The sequence below is a fragment of the Polypterus senegalus genome, chromosome 7 (genome assembly GCF_016835505.1).
Source record: "Polypterus senegalus isolate Bchr_013 chromosome 7, ASM1683550v1, whole genome shotgun sequence".
Lineage (NCBI taxonomy): Eukaryota > Metazoa > Chordata > Cladistia > Polypteriformes > Polypteridae > Polypterus > Polypterus senegalus.
In genome coordinates, this window is record NC_053160.1 from 152,420,736 (window position 1) to 152,438,974 (window position 18,239).

Below are 18,239 nucleotides of genomic sequence, written 5' to 3' on the forward strand. Positions count from 1 at the left end.
TTTAATCTGACAAAAGTAATAATAAATAAAAATTCTATGAAATTTAACCAATGAAAGTCAGACATTGCTTTTCAACCATGCTTCAACAGAATTATTAAAAAATAAACTCATGAAAGAGGCCTGGACAAAAATGATGGTACCCTAGAAAAGACTGAAAATAAAGTGACCAAAGGGACATGTTAATCCAAGGTGTGTCCACTAATTAGCATCACAGGTGTCTACAATCTTGTAATCAGTCAGTGGACCTATATATAGGGCTCCAGGTAGTCACTGTGTTGTTTGGTGACATGGTGTGTACCACACTCAACATGGACCAGAGGAAGCAAAGGAAAGAGTTGTCTCAAGAGATTAGAAAGAAAATTATAGACAAGCATGTCAAAGGTAAAGGCTATAAGACCATCTCAAGCAGCTTGATGTTCCTGTGACTACAGTTGCACATATTATTCAGAAATTTAAGATCCATGGGACTGTAGCCAACCTCCTGGACGTGGCGGCAGGAGGAAAATTGATGACAAATCAAAGAGACGGATAATTCGAATGGTAACAAAAGAGCCCAGAAAAACTTCTAAAGAGATCCAAGGTGAACTTCAAGCTCAAGAAACATCAGTGTCAGATCGCACCATCCGTTGTTGTTTGAGCCAAAGTGGACTTCATGGGAGACGACCAAGGAGGACACCATTGTTGAAAACAAATCATAAAAAAGCCAGACTGGAATTTGCCAAACTACATGTGGACAAGCCACAAAGATTCTGGGAGAATGTCCTATGGACAGATGAGACAAAATTGAACTTTTTGCCAAGGCACATCAGCTCTATGTTCACAGACGGAAAAATGAAGCATATCAAGAAAAGAACACTGTCCCTTCTGTGAAACATGGAGGAGGCTCTGTTATGTTCTGGGGCTGCTTTGCTGCATCTGGCACAGGGTGTCTTGAATCTGTGCAGGGTACAGTGAAATCTCAAGACTATCAAGGGATTCTAGAGAGAAATGTGCTGGCCAGTGTCAGAAAGCTTGGTCTAAGTCGCAGGTCATGGGTCTTGCAACAGGACAATGACCCAAAACACACAGCTAAAAACACCCAAGAATGGCTAAGAGGAAAACATTGGACTATTCTAAAGTGGCCTTCTATGAGCCCTGACCTCAATCCTATTGAGCATCTTTGGAAAGAGCTGAAACATGCCGTCTGGAAAAGGCACCCTTCAAACCTGAGACAACTGGAGCAGTTTGTTCATGAGGAGTGGGCCAAAATACCTGCTGAGAAGTGCAGAAGTCTCATTGACAGTTACAGGAATCGTTTGATTGCAGTGATTGCCTTCAAAAGGTTGTGCAACAAAATATTAAGTTAGGGTACCATCATTTTGTCCAGGCCTGTTTCATGAGTTTATTTTTTAAATAATTCTGTTGAAGCATGGTTGAAAAGCAATGTCTGACTTTCATTGGTTAAATTTCATAGAATTTTTATTTATTATTACTTTTGTCAGATTAAAGTTATTTCTGTGACCATTTTGAGTTTTTCTTTCATTGACTGAAGGGTACCAACAATTTTGTCCACGTGTGTATGTATATATGTTTATATATGTTTATATATGTATGTATGTGTGTGTGTATATATATATGTGTGTATATGTATGTGTGTGTGTATATATATATGTGTGTATATGTATGTGTGTGTGTATATATATATATATATATATATATATATATATATATATATATGTGTGTATATATATGTATGTGTGTGTGTGTGTGTATATATATATGTATGTGTGTGTGTGTGTGTATATATATGTATGTGTGTGTGTGTGTGTATATATATATGTGTGTGTGTGTGTGTGTGTGTGTGTGTGTGTGTGTGTGTGTGTGTATATATGTATGTGTGTGTGTGTGTATATATATGTACTAGCAGAATACCAGCAGCAGCAGCAGAGAAGTAGTGTGTTAAAGAAGTTATGAAAAGAAAAGCAAACATTTTAATAATAACGTAACATGATTGACAATGTAATTGTTTTGTCATTGATATGAGTGTTGCTGGCATATATATATATATACACATATACATATATATATATATATATATATATATATACACATCTATACACACATATATACATACTGTATATACAACATATACATATCTACATATATACTGTATATACACATATATATACAAATCTACATATATATATCTACATATATATATTAGGTGGGACTCGATTAAAAAATTAATCCAATTAATTAGAGGCTGTGTAAGAATTAATCTTGATTAATCGTATGTAATCGACACGTAAATTTGCCCCAAATCGCAAATGTTTTTTTTTTATTTAAAACGGTTTTAGTGGGCTTACAGAATCAAATAATAGACATGGACATGAATATTGTAAACTGAAGCTGTTTTAATTTCTGAAAAAAGCTTTTAAACTGCATTTGAATTCAAAACAGAAACAAAAATATCATCCCTGGTTAAAATTGGGCAGACTTAAAAATAAAGTGGTAGTTTAAGTACTTTAAGTACATTTTCAGAATAGTATTGTCTTTAAATAATAATAACCAAAATTTCACCATAAAGTGCAGTTTTTCTTCTTAAAAAATAAGTCAGAAACATAAAAGGTAATTTGACCAGCTTACTCTTTAAACTCTGAGTAACATTAGCCAAAATTATTTTGTACATTAGGCTAAAACAGTGTGATCATTGAACATTTTGTAATTAGATGTATTTAGAATTACTAACGGTCACGGAAGTCCAATGATCCCCAGTAAGAGCCACAAAGTCCGCTTTCTGTAATGCATCTAATTTTGCTTGCTTTTCAGTGTGCACAAAACCATGCTTTTATCAAGGCTTCGCGGGTAGTCGAAATGATCAGTCGTAGGAACGCGCTTTATTCCGACTCTAACATTTTTGTAGCTGTGATGTGTGCATCAGTGTAATGGATGTACCAGGAAATCATGCATTGACAAAAGTTCCCGCTTGCTTGGAATTGAAAGTGTGATTAAATGCGTTATTTTTTAACGCGTTATGGAGTACATGCATCGAAGCTTCTCAACTGTGCTTGTGCTAAGAAAGGGAAAATTTTAAAAATAACGTAACATGATTCTGCTAACCTAATATTTTTTCATACGTCCCAAACCAAGGAGATGGGAAGGTAAAATGAATCGGTAGCGCAGTACATAGTCAGTACATCCCTCTCGGAATCGAACCTCAATGTCGGCGTTAGAGGCTTAAGACTCTACAATTGCACCACCGCTTGTCTATGCTAAAGTATGTATTGTAGATCGGGCTATAGATATACATTTATATATATACCCGTATCGCAGTGGAGAAGTAGAAGTTATGAAAAGAAAAGGGAACATTTTAAAAATAACGTAACATGATTGTCAATATACAGTAATTGTTTTGTGAGTGTTATTGAATGTTGCTGTCATCAAGGATTTGATTATCATTATTTCTTTCAATCAGGCTCGTATTTGTACGATGTGTTCAAGTTACATTCCGTGTTTGTCAATCGTTGTAAAGATAAGAGGTTTCATTCATCGATTAGTTCCTTACTGCATCAATAAACAGCTCGTCTTCCTTTTTATCTGTGATGTGACAAACTGCATGCACGGGTTTTTTTTTTTTTTTTTTACGCTGTCTTCCTTTAGCGGGACATTGACTTTTTCCACCGTGTGCTTTGTTTCCACAGTAGCTGCATTTATGAATATGCTTATCAGACGCTTCATATTTTTTGCTGCCTTTTCAATTGTGTAATTCGGTTTTGTTCAGCTCTTTGGAACTGTTGCTTTTATCTGTGCACTGCATCAGTTCACGTGAGCCACTCGGTGTACTTGCATCGAAGGTTCCCAGCTGTGCTGGTGCCATCTCGTGCTATGTCCATAGCTTTATTTAATGTTACCTTAGTCCTGGCACTTAAAACTTTCTCTGGCAGTTTCGCTGAGTTTGTGTCAAACACCACCCTGACCATCTCATCTTCCTCTCCATAAGCACAGTCCTTCACCCGTGAATATTTACCCGTGGCAGTTTGCTATTGGATTGCCGCTGACGGATGGCCTTATATGGGCAGGCACTAAATTACAAACGCCAGCGGCAGCCTGTCTATGAACTTAATTTAAAGTGTAGGTTTACATCGTGCTTTGTTTCAAGTAGCAGAACTCGCTTCTTATTGTTTCGCTGCCTTCTCAATTATATAATGCATGTTTTCTTGAGCGCTTTTTTGAGGTCTTCCTGGTTTTCTATGTACTGCGTGATTACGTGGGAGGCGTGATGATGTCACACGAAACTCCCCACGGCGTTGAAGCTCATCTCCATTACAGTAAATGGAGAAAACTGCTTCCAGTTATGACCATTACGCGTAGAATTTCGATATAAAACCTGTCCAACTTTTGTAAGGAAGCTGTAAGGAATCAACCTGCCAAATTTCAGCCTTCCACCCACACGGGAAGTTGGAGAATTAGTGATGAGTGAGTGAGTGAGTGAGGGCTTTGCCTTTTATTAGTATAGATGTGTGTGTGTGTGTGTATGTGTGTATGTGTGTATATATATATATGTATATGTATATGTATATATGTATATGTATATATGTATATGTATATATGTATATGTATATATGTATATGTATGTGTGTATATGTATGTATATATATGTGTATATATATATATATGTATATGTTTGTGTGTGTGTAGAAGAGGAACTACATGAATGTCTGCTAACCTCATACTTATGAGAAAAGCATTGGTTTAAAAAGATAGCAACCAAAGCCTGAGACATATGTTCATGCAATTTAATTTTTCCAAACTCTTTCCTTCTACTTTATGTATAATTTTTTTCTCAGGTTCTGTAACCTTCAGCTCTTGTAGTCACTCTATATCTAAGTAGAGATCAGAAACCCTGTAAAATGTATATAGTTTTTTATTTTTGTTTAGCTGTGCAGTAGAAAACTTTTAGGTTAAAACACATTTTCAAAAACACACTTATACTTTGCTGCTTTTTTTTTTTAAAACCTTATTCCAGCAGGTAGGCATTTGTGACCAGACTTCTTTAAGTGAGCTACATATTGGTATGACTGACTGAGCTGCTTTATGCCTGACCTCAGTAAGCTTCAAGATTAAGTCAGTCCAAGCCTGTGACTATAGTACTCTCTGCTATCTCACCAGACTGTGCTCTTCTTACATTATAGTATGACTTACAACTGCAGACCCTCCAGGTTGCGTGGGTTCCACAGCAAAGTAGCTGAAAGCTTCGGTGAAATATAAATTAGAAAGCTAAATATAATTAGGGGTCAGTATCAATAGTGACAATAATGCATAAATCAAAACGAAAAATAAACTAACATACATAGAAAACATATTTAAAGAAAATACATAAATAGTATGCATATTTAAATATACTAAGCAAATAGACTAGCAATAGGCAAGCAAGTGGATATAATCAATGCATATAAATACATAAATGAATTATATAAATGCTTTTATACAAAGCCCTCTACTTTAAAAGAAGGCAGGCACTGCTTCACCAAAAACGTAAGACAGACCAATGGCACTTGCATCTCCCATCATGAAGATCTTTGAGAGGCTGGCCATGGATTATAGTGGAACCACGGTTCACGACCATAATTCGTTCCAAAACTCTGGTCGTAAACCGACTTGGTCGTGAACCAAAATAATTTCCCTCATAGAATTATAAGTAAATACAATTAATCCGTTCCAGACCGTACGAACTGTGTGTAAATATATATTTTTTTAAAGATTTTTAAGCACAGATATAGTTAATTACACCATAGAATACACCGCGTAATAGTAAACTAAATGTAAAAACATTGAATAACGCTGAGCAAACCTTGAACAACAGAGAAAACTAACACCGCAAGAGTTCGCGCTATACCGCTACAAACCCTTCGCTAAAACCCCTTTTTTTTTTTTTTTTTTTTAAATGAGTTTTAAGCACAGGGAAAAAAAATGAACATTTGAAAAATCCGTAATTTAATAAACCACCAAGAAAAGTAACATTGCAACAATGCACACTACGAACCAATCGCTGTAAACGGAAGTGAAGTGGAGGTTAAAATCCAATAGAAAAAAGTCTTCATTAAATAAAACAAGGTTAAAACAATGCTTGGATCTGTCTCTTTATAAACAAGCCTGATGTATTCTTTAACTGCCTTCTCTGCTTTAATGCTCCATTCGTCTTTCTCTCTCTCTCTCTCTTTCGCTCGCTAGCGTGTGTGTGTGTGTGTCTCGCGCATGTGTGTGTCTCTCTCTCTCTTTCTCAGCACAGGGAGAGACTGAACACGTGCGGAAATCATTGGCGCGCACAAACCGAAAGGGAAACTGGTTTGTATATCGAGTCTGTGGTCGTGAACAGTTGCAAGTTTGGCAAACTTTTTGGTCGTAAACCGATTTGTACATGTTCTGAAACGTTTGCGAACCGAGGTTCCACTGTATATGATTCCTGTTGTGGTAGACCACCTGACCCCACTGCAGTTTGTCTAACTGACTAAGATTAGAGTGGAGGATGCAATTATGTCTGCTCCACAAGACTTAATCTCTCCTGGCGAAAGGTTGTAGTTCATTTGCCTCATCTCTGTATTCATAGTATAAGTAAGGATTTATTTAGTCTTTTTTTGAGATCAGAGTCCGGAGTACAAGATATAGTCTTTAATATCAAAGTATATGTCTTGAAAGACTGCCATAGATATGTATGTGAAACTATAAATGTACTTAACAATAAAACTGTTTCTGTCAGACCTTTTGTAAGGAAGGAATGGTCATTTAGTTGGAATGAGTTATATCAAGGTAGGAATTGAAAAGGTTAATATGTGACTACAGTTCCGTTATGATTGGAGGATGATTTGGAGATTAGGATAGCTTCATAATTATTGCACCTAACAATGAAGGCATAATCAGTTTAAGAGACTTTAGCACTAAAGAGGCAGATGTGCAAGTGGAGGAAAATATCTTTGTGTTGCATATTTTATAAGTCTTTAATAAATCATGGATTACTAATGCAGTCAATATAAAATAATTACCTGTATTAATAATCACCATTTGGGTCAAAAATCCACTTTAAGTGCATATGCAAATGCATATGTTGTGGGGGGGGGGAGGCACTTAAACTCAGACTAATTGCAAATGAGAGTATTCAGGTATGGTCCAAGCCCCTGCTCTGTACTATATTTCAGCTACAGCCTCATAGTGGACTCCAGGATCAACTGTAAACTGAGAATCTAAAAGAGAATGGACTTGGCTATCAAAATACCTGCTCCTCTGTAAATTGAAATTTACAGTTGAATGTCTGTCATGTCCATCTTCAGTCTAAAGTGGCATCCAGTATGTAAATGAGTATATTGTAGAGGATCAATAGCTCCCATAGATTATTATAATGTGCTTTCTCAATTTTTTTTATTTTTAATAAATTTGCAAAAACCTCAAACTTTTCATGTTGTCATTATGGGGTGTTTGTGTGTAGAATTCTGAGGAAAAAAATGAATTTAATCCATTTTGGAATAAGGCTGTGACATGACATAAAATGTGGAAAAAGTGATACGCTGTGAATACTTTCCGGATGCACTGTATGCATATTGTCTAAGTTTTTAATTTTTTGCTTTATTATATTAATAATTTAAATTATAAAAACTGAATATATGACGTAAAGGTTAGCTGACAATGGATAACAGAAAAAAATTATATTACATTTGATATAAATTTATGGGAAATTAAAAATTTCTGGTCGTGTAGAGGCGGGTAAAGGCAGGCCCTTAGCTAGCTTATTTTTTCCATCACATCTAGCCAGAGTTAAGTTTGCAATTACAAGCCTGAAATGGATGGGCATTTAGATGCCTTTTTGTCAGAAGGAATCGCTGCAGAGTTGTCAACTCAAGATTTATATCTTTATTATCAGGTTAAGTACTGAGCTGACTAAAGTGTTTTTAAAGTTGCAGTTCAGCCATTTACTCCGGAATGTAGATGGGGGCAGGTGGTGCAGATGAATGTCTACATCTCTGTTAAGTCTGCTGTCTTAACAGGCCTTGTGTGCCACTAAAAGCCTAGCCAAATGGACAATGCCTATTTTGTCTGACATGAATAAACATCAGTCTGGGGGACAGTTTTGGGACAAGTGTTACAGGACAAATCGCATAACTGAGGAGAGGAAAACAAAACCTCCAGTCAGTAACATCCGTGGAGAAAGTAAACCAAACCTCTGTTGTATCCATGGTAAATTATAGCTGTGAATGTCAAAGGGGGTATGGGGCGGGGTTATATCGCTGCTTGTGTAGTGTCCCTTAGGCGGCTCCCGGTGGGAAGCGGTTTCACTGCCCACCCACCACACACAGCTGCCCTGTTTGTTCCAGTGACCCGGTTGTTGCTGAACGGAGGCCATTGAGGGTGAACGGGGCGGCGGAGGGTAGCATTGTAGTGTGCCTCGGATGGCTGCCTGTTGAATGAGGGCGGTGGTGGGCGATTCACTACCCGCCTTTGTCCGCTTCGTGTTCGTTCTCGGTGGACGGACACTGCAGGCAGCATACTGTAGTGAAGGTGACTGTGAGGTGGGCTGGTAATGAACCACCCTTCGCCGCCCCCATTCATTCTCAATAGCAAGCCTGCTTGTACTCTTACGTACATAGCAGGAAGTTGTCTCTTGTCAGTACATCAGACGTGTTGACGAGGGGTGCCTTCCTGCTGTGATAGCGTGTACAGTGCTGTGCAGAAGAGCTCATCTTAACCTTTTGTCTTCACCCTTCAAGAATGTCTCTGAAACACAAATCTGATGCAAGTGCTGGTGATACAGTAAATAAGAGAAAAACCATCAACATTGAAAATAAAGTAGAAATAATAAAAAGGTCAGAGAGAGGTGAAACTGCATCATTCATTGGCAGAACACTTGGTTACAGTCAGTCAACAACAGCATTTATTGTACAAAATAATGTACCTGTTCTGACTTACATACAAGTTCAACTTAAGTACAAACCTACAGTCCCTATCTCGTATGTAACCCGGGGACTGCCTGTATATGTGTGCTGGGCTTAAAGAATCCATCCATTGATTTCAAGGCTCACAGTATCTGAAATGTCTTTCCATGAACAGGAAAACAGCTTTGAAATCCAACAGTTACAACCGAGTAACAAAGCAGAATAGATGGATACAACTTTATTTGTCCACCATGTTAATTTTGACTCTTTACATAAGCTCAATAAATAAATAAATGATACTGTTATATGACAAATGACTCCCTTTTAAATGTATGTGAGAGAGACTAAAAAGATAACACTTTCTAACTTGGCATGAGTTGGCAGTTGCAGTCCCAGGCTGGTGAATTAACATTGGTTTAAATGAGCCCCAATAGCCTTTCTTGACACACTTCTGCTGTATAATTTGTTTGCTGAAATTACTCCGTGCTGGTATGTCAGAAACCGGATGTGCAGCATTTTTCATAATGCTAGTTTTGTTTTCATTGTCTCCTTTACTACAACCTTCAGGGGGTTAAGAATATGTCTCATAACTGAGCCTGCTGTTTTAATTAGCTTGTTGATTCAGTGGGCTTCCCTTGAAGTAATGTATCTTAAGAAAATAGTCTATTGTTCCCTTTCTTATATAAATACAAAGAAGAGAAACAGAGTAGAGAAAAGTTTGCAATGGTCCATCTTATTGAAATACTTATATTTTTGTAAATATGACTAACAAAATTAGATAAACTATGAGCATCTCTAGTCCGGATATGCAAGACTAAGTAAGTATTCGGCATGGATTTAAAAGCTGAGACTAAAGGGACATCTCATATATATTAATAAAGTATTTCTCTATCTATCTATCTCTCTCTGAAATCTTTAGTAGGCTGGTATGTTGATAAACAGGACCTTGACCATTTAAGGGTTTACATGTAAGAAGGAGAATTTTGAAATTGGCTCTAAACTTAACTGGAGGTTAGTGTAAAGACTGGAGAACAGGAATGAAATGGTCATACTTTCTTAGCTGTTGTAGCACTTTTTGCAGTAGAATTTTGAATTAACTTAGAACTGCATAACGAATGTGTTTTAAAAGACATGATCTTGTCAAAGATTATGTCTAAGTTGTTGATTTAGTAAAACTAATGGTTCGTCCAATGGACTTAAAAATTGGCAGCGATATTGCCCTGGTCTACAGTTCTTTCTGTATTGAGATACAAGTACCGGTAGTTGTCATCTATCCTCTCCTATAATTCACTAACTCATTTGAGAATAATATCAAAGGATACAAAATACAGTAATCCCTTGCTATGTCGCGCTTTGACTTTCGCGGTTTTACTCTATCGCGGATTTTAAATGTAAGCATATCTAAATATATATCATGGATTTTTCGCTGGTTTGTCGCTTTCTGCGGACAATGGGTCTTTTAATTTAGGTTACATGCTTCCTCAGTTTGATTGCCCAGTTGATTTCATACAAGGGATGCTATTGGCGGTTGGCTTAAAAGCTACCCAATCAGAGCATGTATTACATATTAACTAAAACTCCTCAATGCTATAAGATATGCTTCCCGCGTGGCGCTTGTTTGCTTCTCTCTATCTTTCTCGCTCTCTCTGCCTGACGGAGGGGGTGTGAGCAGAGGGGCTGTTTGCACAGAGGACACGGACGCTCTTCTACAAAATGCCGCTTTATCGCGGTGCTTCTGTATACTTAAAAGCATGTATTGATTTTTTGATTGTTTGCTTTTCTTTGCGAGCTCTCTCTCTCTGACATTTTCTGCTCCTGAAGATATGTTTGCTTTCTTTTAATTGTGAGAAAGAACTGTCATCTATGTCTTGTAATGGAGCACAGTTTAAACGTTTGACTAAAGGGTGTTATTTCATGTCTAGAGGGCTCTAATAATGTTAACAGTGTGGGAGAGTTTATAAGGGCTTAAAATATATGAAAATAACCATACAAACATATGGTTTCTACTTTGCGGATTTTCACCTATCGCGGGGGGGTCTGGAACGCAACCCCGCGATCGAGGAGGATTACTGTAATACAATTTATTTAATAGGTGCCTTTCTTGGCATTCAAGGTCACGTTACGAAGAATTAAACAACAGTAAAAACAGATAAAAACAAATAGGACAATAAAGTCAAATAGCAATAAAGGTACAGAAGTAGTAACAAACATCAAAGATGTAACAGTGAAAAACTCATAATTGGTTTGCCAGTTTGAAAATATGTTTTGAGGGCAGTGTTAAATTCCATTTTTGAGCCTAACTGATGGATATGAGAGGAAGAGAATTAGAGTTGAGGGGCACTATGAAAAAATTCTTTAGCGCCCATAGAATAATGAGTGACCGTGAGGGAGTGTAAGTCTGTAGGAGATCAGTAAGGTAGGGAGGAGCAAGATTATGGAGAGCTTTAAATGTTAAGAGCAGTATTTTTTATTGTATTCAGTAGTAAACAGGTAGGCAGTGAAGTTGGGAGAGAATAGGTGTAACATGTGGATTTAGAACCGGTAATTCTAGCAAAAGAATTTTGTATAAGTTGAAAGTAATGGATAAGTTTTTTAGGGATGTCAAATAGAATACCATTACAGTAATCTATACATGAAGTGACTAAGGCATTAACCAATAATTCAGTGTTGTGTAAGAACTGGCCAAAGTCATCTGTGCCTTTATGTTTTGGAGACATGCCATAAGAGTATTTGGAATGGAAAACAGAAGTGGATTTAGTGGAGAGATAAAGCTGTGTGCCATCAGCATAACAATGAAATTTAATATCATGATGTTGAAAGATATTACTTATTAGGAAGTTGTAGATGAGAAAAAGAAGCGGTTCCAAAACCGAGCCCTGTGGAATTCCTTGCGTAACGACTGCATTAGGCAAGAAGGAAATCATTGATGGACAAGGCCACAGACTCCAAAACTATGTGTGGTTCTTGAACATTTTGTGAAAGTTTTTATTTGAAATCAGGCTTTACATTCTATAGTTTATGCCTACATTTTGTAAAATTTATTACTAAAATATGACAAAGTTTCTGTTTTAACAATATGTTTACACAGACTACTGTAGAAACGGAACCAACATGAAATGCGTGTGCTCCAAATAACGATCTATTATTTCCACTCCAAAAATCCACCAGTTGAGTCACTCCCAGATAATCAAACAAGGCATGAGCTGGGAAAACTTAGTGAATGTTCTGTGACGGTGGGAGATGGAATAGCCAGCTGCTTGTCTTATTCGGCACATTTAGAAGACAAAGGACGCTGGCGGAGAGATGAGAACGGGTTTAAGGTGGGCTGGATCTACGAGTTTTTTCATAGACTCTGGTAATTCTAGTGTTAACAAGGTGTGTAGGGACTGGATCCATTTGGCAAGTGGAAGAATTAGACTTTGTTATAAACTCCGAGATACAGTATTTTCAGCTGGTGGACTGAACTCTCAGAATAAGGTGATTGAAAAGGGAATATGGACGATAGTGGAAAGTATGACATTTTCTACAGAAATAGAAGAAGCAAGTTGTTGGTGGATTTTGTTCAATTTTTGAGCTGAAGAAATACAAAAAAGTACAGCAATGCTTAACGGTGAGGTTATGGTGAATGCCGTTTTTTGGTGGTGAAATTAGCCTGTTCATTGTAGAAATTAGAGCTCTAGTATTTTTTCCTTATGTATAAATAATGTTAGAATAGTATACAGTTCTGGCAGAAAAGAGAGCATTTTTGTATTTTAATATATGATCTGAATACATTTACTTACATACAATGAGACCCTTCGTCTTAGCTAGGAGCTCCAATTGTCTGCCCATCATGGCCTTGAGTTGACAGAGTTAAGGTGTGAACCAGGGAGCAGTGTGAACAAATGAAACGGTACATGTTTTTAATGGGACAGAAGTATGAAACAGTACACAGTACTGCACAGTAGTGATTAGAGATGTACTGGTTATTTGATTTTGTGTTAGGCTTGTACTAGCACCAGAATAGCCTTATGTTAGTGCAATGGGAATTATTTTTACTGATGCAGTACTGAATTATAGAGTCATGTATATTTTTTATAATCAAACTTTTAACCCTTTAACACTGTCTGGGGAAACTAGTGTAGGTGACAAGTATGGTACATTTTCTAACTTAACCGCCAGTGAGTTAAAAATATCAGATAGTTTTATGAGCAAAAAATGTTTATGTTAGCAGGAAAACCAAGCAGTTATCATTAGCAGAAGAATTCAGTACAAGGATTAAAAAAAACCCACAGGACACGCAAAGACAGCAAAAGAAAAATGTTGACGATAAACATCAGATTAAGTAGCAAACAAGTGTCAAATAGTGAGATTCAGTCATATTTTCCACTACAGTAACAGCTTTACTTGAAAATAAACCTGTGTTGGGAAAAAAACAGTTAAATAATAAACAATACTTAAATTTATAATAAGATACCTGTTTTGTAGTATGGAGGAATATTTCGGACAAAATGAAATAAATAAATAAATGCGTAAATAAATAAAAGTACTTTGCAATGTGAGCATAAATAAATAAATGTGTCATGAAATGAGAGCCTTAATAAATAAATATGTCATGAAATGAGAGCATAAATAAATAAATGTGTCACGAAATATGTTTTTCGTTGCTTATTTATTTATTTCATTTTGTCCGTAACATTCCTGCAAACCGTCATGAAATACGGTTTGAAATAAAACTGTCACTTTCACTCGTCAAAGTTGAGAGGATGGACTCTAACACGCCCTCTAGTTACTGATTGGTGAATCGATAGCACAAGAATTAATTAGAAAAATGCTTACTACTGCCGATGAAATGGATTCTGCCGAAGATATTACGTATTTCAGAGAGAGAATTGAAGATTTATCGGAAGAAATTACAATGTTGGCGGCCCTTTTAGACTCCGATATAGATGAAACTGTTTTTGAAATTATCGAAGAACAGGTGGAACGGACTCTACTACATTCCAGTTCAGGTGACGCAGTTCCCTGCTCTGGACGTCCAACCTTTGACATTCCAGCTGAGTCAATAGAACACCTTCTGTTATGCGGTTTAAAAGTACAACAGATTGCAGATCTATATGGTGTATCGGAGAAGACGATCACAAGGCTTAATGAGCCAGTTTGATATACTGATAAGCTGCAACGGCTGTATTAGTTTAGGTACTTTGACATGGAATGCCCAAAGCAGCTCCAACTAATATTTTGAACTGAGCAACTTTACCACTGATCAGAGCTGTACAGTTGTTTGAAAAAGTAGCTGCGAATATGCAACTGACTTTATACTCGTAAAACAAGGGTCAAATACTCAGTTCTAAAAGGGCCGCCAACATTGTAATTTCTTCCGATAAATCTTCAATTCTCTCTCTGAAATACGTAATATCTTCGGCAGAATCCATTTCATCGGCAGTAGTAAGCATTTTTCTAATTAATTCTTGTGCTAGCGATTCACCAATCAGTAACTAGAGGGCGTGTTAGAGCCCACCCTCTCAACTTTGACGAGTGAAAGTGACAGTTTTATTTCAAGCCGTATTTCATGACGGTTTGCAGGAATGTTACGGACAAAATGAAATAAATAAATAAGCAACGAAAAACATATTTCGTGACACATTTATTTATTTATGCTCTCATTTCATGACATATTTATTTATTAAGGCTCTCATTTCATGATACATTTATTTATTTATGCTCACATTTCACAGTACTTTTATTTATTTACGCATTTATTTATTTATTTCATTTTGTCCGAAATATTCCTCCATATTGTGACTCACAGAAAAACTAAACCTTAAGAGCTAATCATTGTCACTCTTGGGTCCCTGTTGGTTAGAGAGTATCTTGAATACATCCATCTTAATGCTGAATATAGTATGTGTGTTTTTTTTTCCGTCATGACTAACTAAATATGAAGGACAATTCTTTGATCTCCAAGTTTGTTTTAGCTAAAGAATGTTTTCTCAGATTTATAAATATTAGTTGGGGTCATAGTCGTACAATACCCATAGTAATTTAACATTTTACAAATTTTTAGCTATGTACAAAATACACTCAGCAGAGATCACATGTGACTTCGAATCACTGCTATGTTAATTTCTACCTATCATTGCCCTTTGTAGAATCCCTCTTTTGACTTCAGTTCTAAAAATGCTCTTCGTACTTTAAATTATCAGTTATCTTGTATGTGAAAGAGAGCTGCTTCTTAAATACCAGCATATGATAAGTAAATGATTGGCCTCTTATGTGGTATCTTATTAAAAGCCTTTTGAAAGTCAAGATATTTTATGTAATATTGTATGCCACATTTTAAAGAAATGCTTAATTGCTTCCTTATAAAGTTTATGGGCTCCGATGACATATAGATGGACAGTTTGAAATATCCTGTGTCTCAGTCAGACTAGTCTGCGGCTTGCTTAGACAAAATCAGATAGGTTTGATTTTACCCCAAGTGTGACTGGTGGTGGGGCTTTTGTGTGTGAAAAGGCTGAGAACCAAAGAGTACTCGCACAGAGGTACTATACATTCAAGCAGCAGAAAGGAATGAAGGAAAGGAAGGAGAAGAATGACTCCTATGTTTGCTGTTTCATATTTGTCATACCACAAAAAAATGAAAAGCAAGGAAAAAAGGGCCCAAATTATGGATGGACTTGCCATACATAGAAAGCATTTGCACTGGTTCTGTTAGGCAGCACCTCCATTAGCTCATGAAATTTAAAACTGGAAATGTAAATACTGTTTTGAAAAGTCATCACAGAGTTCTGTTTGTCATCCGTTTATTTTCCTAATCCTATAGTTTGACGTCCTCAAGTCAACATGATCCAGCAAATGTAACCTTTTAAGTCTAAACTGCTCTCTGACTTTAAGTCATGAAATGTGCCAGTGGCATATTAGTGAAACACAGTCATCGAAATCCTTACCCCTTGATGTTTCTCAACTCTATAGCAAAAACTGTTAGCAGATGCTCAGTCTTGTGTCTTTTAATTGTTTTCATTAATTGTCAAGTGATGCATATCCACGTAACTGTTCTGAAGTTAACTGGGTTGGCCCAATCAGTTTTACATATAGTAGTACATTTTCTAGCATTTAGATACTGGAAATTCCCCATGTATTGAGCAATGTCATAAAATCCTTATGGAAAGAATGTTTTTTATACACCTTTTTTTTTTCTTCTTTGATCACTTGTTGGTAATTCTGATGTCAGTTATTTCAGTAATGCCACTTAGTTAGTTATGTATAGTCTCAAAATGGTTAAGTATTTTTTGAGTTATCAGTAATTGGCATGTCAGTGAACTCTTTACAGGCGAAAACCACAAACATGTGAATTAAGGGTTATTTATTTTTCTGTTCATTTCCTTAATATGCTTGAGTGGTATCTTGATTTAAAATATTACTGCTACTACTACAGTAGACTTAATGCAGTAGTAATGGGAAAAATGAAAGGTTATCCTTTTCATTATTAACAATGTTAATTTAATTTTGTATTTTGGCATTTCTCCTTTACTTAAGTGTTGCTTTCCTATTCACAAGCTGTATGTTCGGTTCTTGTCGGTGGTATTTGTAGAACTTGCACAATTGGATTTTTCATAAAGTAAGGTTAGAAACACCTGTCACATAGTACAGTATTAACAGTCATTCTTTAATTTATTTCAAAACAACCTTAACATTCAATTACGCACCGTTTATATACAGTATTTTTATTATCTCTTCAGAGCCATTTGCTTAATGCTTGTTTCTTTGTAAGACATTTTTGCCATGTGTTGAAACTATAGGAACATGTCACGATTGCAGACAAAATTAAGTGTAACCTCTTGTCTTGTGCTTATTGCAGTGGAGAAAGTGGAGCAGGAAAGACTGAAAGCACTAAACTGCTTCTAAGGCAGATCATGGAATTGTGCAAAGCAAACTCACAGCTTGAGCGGCAAATACTGCAGGTAAGTGCAGAGAGGAATGTGTTTGTTGTGAAACAAAATAAATGCTGAACTAAAAAGCTACTAAACTAAAAAGTAAAATTTTAAGTCTACCTGTTTTCCTTTCTAATGTGCACTCTTGTTAAGCACATTAAAAAAGAATGGAATGCCTTTTAGATTAGTGAATTGTTCATGTGTTTTCTCTCATTTATGTCATGACGCATAGCTTCAAACTTAAAAACTGCAGTTTACAATATCATAGTTAAAAACCTAGTTCTAATAGGCTTGAAGTGACTGCAGTAACTTTCATAGAGAGCAGATTCTAACTCAAAACGATTTTTAAAAAAAAATTGTTTCCTGTATAGTTAGTTGTTGATTATGTATGGCTTTATGGTAGTTCATGTGTCTTAAACAAAAATATTGAAAGAAAAAAAACCAATGGAGAAGTAAAAACTGTCTCACTTTAAAAATTCTCAAGTTAAAATTGTTGGCTGCAACTGACCATGATGGATAAGCAGGTTATTGTGGTTCTTATTGCAAATGAAAGCATCAGCAAACTCTATAATTCTAAGCTGCAGGTAATGCAGCTATGAGGTTGTGTTTAGTGTAACGTAAATAACACCTGTATGCTAGTATGACTTACAATGTTACTTTTAGACAGCAGCTTTACTATTTGATTCATTACCTTTACTGTCATAAAGATTATTTAACTTGCTTGTTTTGACTTCAGACAGCAGGAATGGTTAACGTATATGTAGAAGTTCTTGCAAGAAACTGATGTAACTGGGGACATGTTCCCATCCACTTATGTGCCTCAGGTGGCATTTCAGTAACTTGCATTTGGGATTTGTTGTACTATCAAGAAAGAGGAAAGTATTTAATATATGGAAATTGAAGTAAATTCTCTCAAGGTAAATTTGAAACAGTTAATTTTTCAGTAATGAAAATCGCACAAAAGGTTGACTTTGAAATGGACACTTTTGAAATTCTCCCAGTACTTTTTAAATTTTTTAAAACGTGTACAACACATTAAACAGTATCTGAAGTATCTACATGGAATTCTAACTTTTGTGACAAATGTGACTTTTATAAATAATGTGTACCGAGTTTCAACAAAATTTGGCCATTGGGGTGGTTTTTGCATTGCATATGAATATTCTAATAAAAATTATCCATGCATTACTTTTGTTTTGAGAGCTACATTCTCTATAATGTGTACAGGATGGAACATAACTTCATTATAAAACACCAGAACATTTCAGAAAGGAAATATTGGGCAAATTAACTAACTTGAACTATCTAATTTACAGCAATACAATTGTAATTTTATACAAAATAAAAAAAGAAAACTCTTGCTAGTTTTCATGGGCCTCACCTTGTGTGGGATATCACCTTGTGTGACATTTAGTTAAGTAACATT

The 18,239-nt window shown here is 36.0% G+C and overlaps 1 protein-coding gene across 1 annotated transcript in view; it reads left to right on the forward strand.

The window, feature by feature from the left end:
- Positions 1-18,239, forward strand: part of LOC120532918 (myosin-IIIb) — a 173,347-nt gene that overhangs the window by 43,331 nt on the left and 111,777 nt on the right. Inside the window, exon 4 of the mRNA XM_039759409.1 lies at positions 16,741-16,843. Coding sequence (XP_039615343.1) covers positions 16,741-16,843 — 103 coding nt within the window. The remainder of the gene's footprint in view (positions 1-16,740; positions 16,844-18,239) is intronic.